General features: G+C 29.0%; 1 protein-coding gene across 2 annotated transcripts in view; it reads right to left on the reverse strand.

Moving 5' to 3' along the window:
• LOC117174995 (F-box/LRR-repeat protein 20) overlaps positions 1-7138 on the reverse strand; it is a 59770-nt gene that overhangs the window by 40063 nt on the left and 12569 nt on the right. Inside the window, exon 2 of one of the 2 annotated variants that reach the window (XM_033364483.1) lies at positions 2034-2273. The exons of the other annotated variant lie outside the window; for it this stretch is intronic. Coding sequence (XP_033220374.1) covers positions 2034-2273 — 240 coding nt within the window. The remainder of the gene's footprint in view (positions 1-2033; positions 2274-7138) is intronic. 2 annotated transcript variants of the gene reach the window in all.

Consider the following 7138-nt stretch of genomic DNA (forward strand, 5'->3'; position numbering starts at 1 on the left):
ACCTTAAATGCTTGAGAAAATTAAAAATATTTTTAAAAAGTTATTAAGAGCGATTCTGCAAAACAAACAGATAAATCAAATAATTCTGTGGGTAAAATTGAGAAAAAAATTAAATATTGTCTTCTCTACCGAAAAAATGCATAAAATTAGTAAAATAAATTTTGTTAATAATTTTATTTTGTTGAAGCATTTAAGAATATGCTTGGAAAATAAAGTAGTACTTAAAAATATTTCAATCTTTCGACAAATGGGAAAAATAAGCTATTTAAGCAAAATAATATTGTTCAGACAATTTAAATTTGTTAAAAAAATTTCCGCCTTTCTAGGTAAACTATATAAATGAACGAACACGGGTTATTTAAATAATTGAAAAATTATTATAATGTTATCATTGATCAAATTAATAAATACATTCATTTCGCGACTTACCTAAAAAAAATTAATGTTTGAACAATTGCAAATTTATTAAACAATTGAAAATTAGTGGTTTGAAATTTTGGCCTTGGAATTTTTTATGGGATTTTCATGGGAGAAATCACGCAAAAACGAAAAATCTAGATTATTTTTTTAAATTTTATTCGTATCATTCTATGTCTGAGTACTGGCGGCTATCTAAGTGCTATTTCTTAAAATTATTAACAAAGTGTGACCAAAAATTGTCGATAAATTGTTCAACGTATTATTTTTTAACTTAAGAAAAATAAAATGTTTGATTTCAGGAATTAATTTATAATTTAAACATTTTAATAACAAAAAATGTCGGCATTCAAAAATAAAAAATAAAACGCATTTTAAAAGTTTTCAACAAAATACTTTAACAATTGAAAATTTAAAAAAAAATGGTGGCTTATTCAAAATTGAAAAAAGTGTATTACTATAGTTTTCAAGAAAATTGTTTTAAACTTGATCAGAAGAAGGAATGTTGATGCAGAAACTGTAAAATAATTCGAGAAATCAAAAATGTTGGAAAAATAATTTTTTTGTAGAAAGTTAGATTTTAAGGGAACTGATTTTATTCTTTATTGATTATTATATTAAATTATATGAATTTTGTATTTTTTCAAAATTTGAGAGTTAAAAATTATCAAGTAATTTCTACAGTCAAACGTTTTGTTTTCCCGAAGTTTAAAAGTGTTACGTTGAAAACTATGGGGTAAAGGTACATTTTTAGTTTTTAATTAGCCGATGTTTCGTATTTTTTTCAAATCTTAGATTTTGAGAATAATTTATTAAAATTTTTCACAATTTCTGGTCAACGTTTGCTGACGACTTTAAGAAATAGCTTTTTGGGCCCGTTTTGATGGCCGCCATTTTTTGATTTTTCAAAATTTCAAGTTTTTCACTATGGAGATATTTTAATCATCCCATGTTAATTCACTTCCGCGGAGATTTTTCCCATATAAATTCCATGGGAAATTTTAATGCCCATATTTGATGGGTAAAATATTAACGATTTGGCTAAAATTCTGGTTACTTGTTTTTCGGGTGTAAGTACCAAATCCACCAGGGGAAGCAAAAGAATAAAAAAATAAATAAATAAGGAATATGCTACTACACAAGTGTGATTGTAGCGCGCATTTTTAAAGTTAATAACTTTCTATTTAAAAATATAATACACTAGAACCTGGAGTTAAGAACCCCGGATTTACGATTTCCTAGGATTTCAGTTCTCGGTCCACAGTTCAGGTGGCCCTGAATGTTTACTTTTGGATTCCCTGGACTTAAGATCAAGGTCACTGTAGGCCATGCCCGAAATCGTTCTTAATTCCAGGTTTCAATGCAGCAGGTTACAAAGAAAGGGGAAAAGATGGCTAAAATTCTTAAATATATGGATTATAAGGGATGTTTAGAAAAATATAGAGGAGAAGAGGACGGACTGTGACCCCTGGGCTTATTATAACTGTATCCTAAGATTTGTTGATTAGAAAGAAAACGAGCCCTTGAGGAGGAAACGAAACAGGTAAGATGAAAAACTGACATCAAAAAAATAAAGATGGACAACGAAAGCAACGACTTATTAGAAGGAAACGAACCTGATGCATGTAAGACTGCTTCATAGTGGCAACTGGATTGTTGTGAGAATGCGATTGGGACGTATTGTAATTGCCTTGGTGATGATGGTGATGGTGGTGGTGATGATGAGTTTGATGGTAATGATGATAAGAAGGATGTTGCTGTCTCCACCATTGAGCACCGGTACCGGCCTCTTCGACCGGTTGTAACCCTTGACCATCTTGGCCCCCGCCGCCCACTCCGACTCGACTTACTTTTTTCTATAACACAACCCAATTTTTTTTAAAACAGTTTATTTTATTCCCAAGTCTTCTGCCTTTACAGTTGTATTACGTTTAAAGCTTACAATTATCATCTTTAAAGGCGATCTTCACATAATTGAAAAAAAAGAAACTATGCCATGAAACTGGGTTAGAAGGCGTCGAAAAACAAAACGAAGCGATTTTTAAATTGCCGTACGGTGGGACTAAACCAAGTTTAAAACGGTACTCTTCACGCCGGATTTAGCAGTCTCAACCAGAGGTCTGAACTCTCTAATCTCCTTTTGTGCTGGTTAGGGTACAACAAAAAAAGTGATTCGAGGGTTTAAATTTCTAACCCCAGATTAGAGAGTTCGGTACCCATATGCTATATTCGCCAAATTGGGGTTAGCAGTCTAAACTCTCCAATCTTATTTGGGGCTAGTTTAGGGAAAAAACAAAACGAGATTGAAGGGTTTAAAATTCTAACCACAATTTTAAAAGTGCGGTATCGAGCGGAGACGAGGTGGGCTATACTCGCCAATCTGGGGTTAGCAGTCTAAACTCTTCAATCTCATTTGGTGTTAGTTTAGGGAAAAAACAAAACGAGATTGAAGGGTTTAAAATTCTAACCCCAGCTTTAAAAGTGCGGTATCTCCATGCTATACCAGAGACGAGGTGGGCTATACTCACCAAACTGGGGTTAGTAGTCTAAACTCCTCAATCTCATTTTTCACTTGTTGAGGGATAACACAAAACAAGATTGGATATACACTGATAACCCCAGATAAAAGAGTTTGGTATCTCCATGCTATCGCCAATTTGGGGTTAGCAGTTAAAACTCTCCAATCTCATTTGGTGCTAGTTTAGGGAAAAAACAAAACGAGATTGAAGGGTTTAAAATTCTAACCCCAACTTTAAAAGTGCGGTATCTCTATGCTATGCCAGAGACGAGGTGGGCTATACTCGCCAATCTGGGGTTAGCAGTCTAAACTCTTCAATCTCATTTTGCACTGGTTGAGGGAGAATACAAAACAAGATTGGATATACACTGATAACCCCAGATCAAAGAGTTCGGTACCTCCATGCTATCGCCAATTTGGCGTTAGCAGTCTAAACTCTCAAATCTCGGTTTGTGCGGGCCCTATAGGGCCAGGTGCGCGTGGCGATGTTAGGTGCCAATACGAAACGAGATTGGAGAGTTTAGACTGCTAACCCCAAATTGGAAAGTTTAGCATGGAGTAACCGAAATGAAAGTACCACGTAAATGAGATTTTTTATTGTTTATGTTAACATGGCCTCCCATGAACACTTAGGGAGAGCAATGAAAATAATCGGGCGGGAGCTTATTGAAAAATATTTTTTTTTCTTTAATTACTAAGAAGATTCCCACGCATTTTCCGATTCTCAACCATTTTTTACGGTTTTTAAAATTAAAAAATTAAATCTCTTGAAGCTGAAAATTTTTTCATTTAAAATAATCAAAACTGCACTTCCAATTAAATAACTGCAAGTGAAACTCTTTTCAATTTTAAGCTTTTTAAATTAAAGATAAACAATTTTCAATTCAGAAAAACTTTTGACTTGAACCATTTTCAATTGAATGCCTTTAAACTGCAAAATTTTTAATTTTAACTTTGAAAAATTAAACAATATAAAGATATCTGGTTAAAAAATATAAATCGATTCTCTTATTTTCGGTGATCTAAATTATTTAATTTCAAGCAAGTTCAAGTTATGAATATTAAAAATAAAAGAATTTAAGATCTTTATTTCAAACCAACACGTTATAATTTATGAGTTAAATTATTATTATTTTAAGTCGCTACCAAAATTTGAAATGGAAAAACTATGATAGTAACAATTTAAAGCTCTCGCTTTCAAAAATCATTTTTAAATTTTTTGGATTTGAATGATTATTTGATTTTTAATTGCTTACTTTAAACAAACAGTCAAATATTTCGAAATATTAAAAATTGTTCTTTTTCTTAATTAAAAATTTTCGAATTGAATGGATTTAAAATAGAATATTTCAGATTGAAAAAATACTTAAATAGGATTCGAAATTTAATAAAAACGTTTAATTCTGAATCTATTAATTCCAGGTTGTTTGAAAATTGAAAATAGTTTATAAAGTTTCAATTAGTCTTGTAGACTTTCTGAACTGCTATACAACTTTCAGATTGAAACAGTTCAATTTTTAACATTAAAATCCGTAAATTGTTTAATTTTGACAAATTCAGAATCGTACTGTAAAATCAAATATGGTTCAATTTTTAATACTCGAACTATAGTTTAACTTAAAAAATCGTTAATGGATTGATATAGTTGACCCACTTAAAACCTTTTTTAGACAAAACTTTGAAATTCAAACGCTGTTAATAATTTAATAATTGAAGAAGTTCACAAATAAATTAAAATTCTCTGCCAAACAATAAACTCTATTGGATAACGTTTTTTTAAATAGATCTATTATTGATATTTCATTCAAATGCAAATATTCTGCACATCCAATTAAAAAATTTCTTACTGGCATATTTTGATACCATAAGACTTTATTTATTGAATATAAATATCCATAAATAATAGTTTCTTTACGAGAAATAAAAAAAATACTTCAACTATTATATCTAACGCTTAATTATAAATAGTAATAAAAAATAATTAAAATATCTGTGGAATAACAGAAAACTATATGTAATAAAAAATCTAGTAAAAAAATTTAAGCAATATTTACCTCATGCAAATTTTCTAATTTCGCAATAATTAAATGCAAAAATCGAATTTATTCTAAAAACGCCCGGTTATTTTCATTTTCATTCTAACATATTCGTAGGATCTCATATTACCATAAACAATAACAAATACCATTTACTTGGAACTTTAATTTAAACTTGGTTTATCCTCACCGTTTTCTGTTTTTAATTTTTTAGTTCAAGCTGTCGAAACTGAACTTTTTTAAATTAAAATTCTTTAAAAAATTAACCACACATTAAATTTGATTGATTTTGTAAAAAAGTAAATTGACCAATTCGATTTCAAAACAGGCAGAGAGTTTAGCTTACATTGTCAGAATAATTTTGTATTTGGTTACGTATAATTCTACGTTGAAAATAAAGAAACAGGTATTTCGCAGTTTGATAAGAAAAACAAAATTGGTTATAATCTTTTAAAAATTACTTGCGAATTGTAAAAAATATTTTCCGCATGAGCGTGTGTATTAAAAAATAAGAGCGTGTACATTAAGAATAATCAAACTGACAGCTGTTTTTCTAAAAATATTGAAAAAGGTTTTCTCGAAAACCCCACTTTAAATTTTTTTAGATATAGCTTTAAATAAAATGCTTCACATTGAAAAAAAAATTCGAAAAGATCTAATTCTTGCTTCTTTCTCATAAACAACGAAAGGTAAAAAAAATGTTCAAACAAAAATGTAAACACCTAGAAAAGGTATACAAAAAATATCTTTCTCTTCTGTCATATTTTGAAACTTTCACGTAAAAAAATGATATTGAAAAGAAAAATAGTGACTCTTATCCGATTCCTACTTTATCGACATTTGTTTCGATCGTACGAGTTCCACAAGAAATGAGGTATTGACCTGAAGGTTTTATGAAAATAAATAAAATTAATTTGTTTCTGTATAAATAAATATTTGCAACTACAAACAAATTTTAAGAAATTATAATTTTTTGTAATTTAAAAATTTATCCGTGCGTAAACGTTCCTTAGTCTCTTTACTCTATTTTCCTAAAGTTTTACTTTGATATCTCATCTCGTGTGGGATTGGTCTAGTCCAAAAAAAATGTTGGTAAGTTAGGAATCTGAGAAGAATCACATGCCCTGAAGCCCCTTTAAAAATAAAATTAATAGGATGCCTTTCTTATATGAGCAGAACCTGTAAACAATATTTAATAAAAAATAAAAAAGTTGGGGTTTAACAGAAAATTCTTCGCAATATTTTAAAAAAGTTCCTGATAATAAAAAAGACCAAATTAAAAAAAAAAACATTTTGATCAATTTTTAGAACTTGCAGGTAATTTTCGAATGATTGTAACAAATAAAAAAAATCATTAAACTCTAAAATATGGGTTCCTTTATTTCGACCAAAAAATGGTATATCTAAATACCAAATCATTCTCGGACGATAGCCTAGACTTTTCTTGAACTTTTGCCTGATTTAAAATAGAACTGGCCTCTTAGTATATAAACAAAATAAAATGACACGTAATTTTTTGTTCAAGTTGAAATTTTTTTTACGAAATTATAAGGGGGTTTGAATGTTCTAAAGCAGTAGTGATATTCATGAAAAAAAATTTTTAATGAGTGCACCTTCAATAATTTTCAAAATTCGTTTCAAATCTTTTTGATAAATAATAACACAATAATAATCACTATTTTTGATCAATTTTTCATACAAAAAGCTAATAATCTTTTTAAAATATATTGTCTAACTAGCAAGCTGAAACAAATACATTTACGGAATTTTTGTATACATATATATTTGAAGGGGGTGAGGTAATCACACTGATGCATATAAAAAACAGACTTTGGTTTTCAATACTTGATGTATTTATAATTCATGTAAAAATAGAAAGAAATCGTATAGAGTGTTCATTTTTTTTAAATTATGCCTCATTCTTACCATTTTTCTTTAATTTTTCATATTTGAATCAGGGAGAAATTAAAAAAAAACATAAAGGTTTGGGGCAAACTTCCCTACAGTGAATAAATTAAAAGAAAAAAAAATTTCATGCAATTTTGGTCATCTTGTTTAAAAAAAAGTTTGCCAAAGGTAATTATTTAAAGTAATTCAAGAACGAAATTTATGCACTTAAAACCTCAATTAAAAATTATAAGTCAGTATTTGAAATCAACAAATTCAT

Source organism: Belonocnema kinseyi, chromosome 6 (genome assembly GCF_010883055.1).
Source record: "Belonocnema kinseyi isolate 2016_QV_RU_SX_M_011 chromosome 6, B_treatae_v1, whole genome shotgun sequence".
NCBI lineage: Eukaryota > Metazoa > Arthropoda > Insecta > Hymenoptera > Cynipidae > Belonocnema > Belonocnema kinseyi.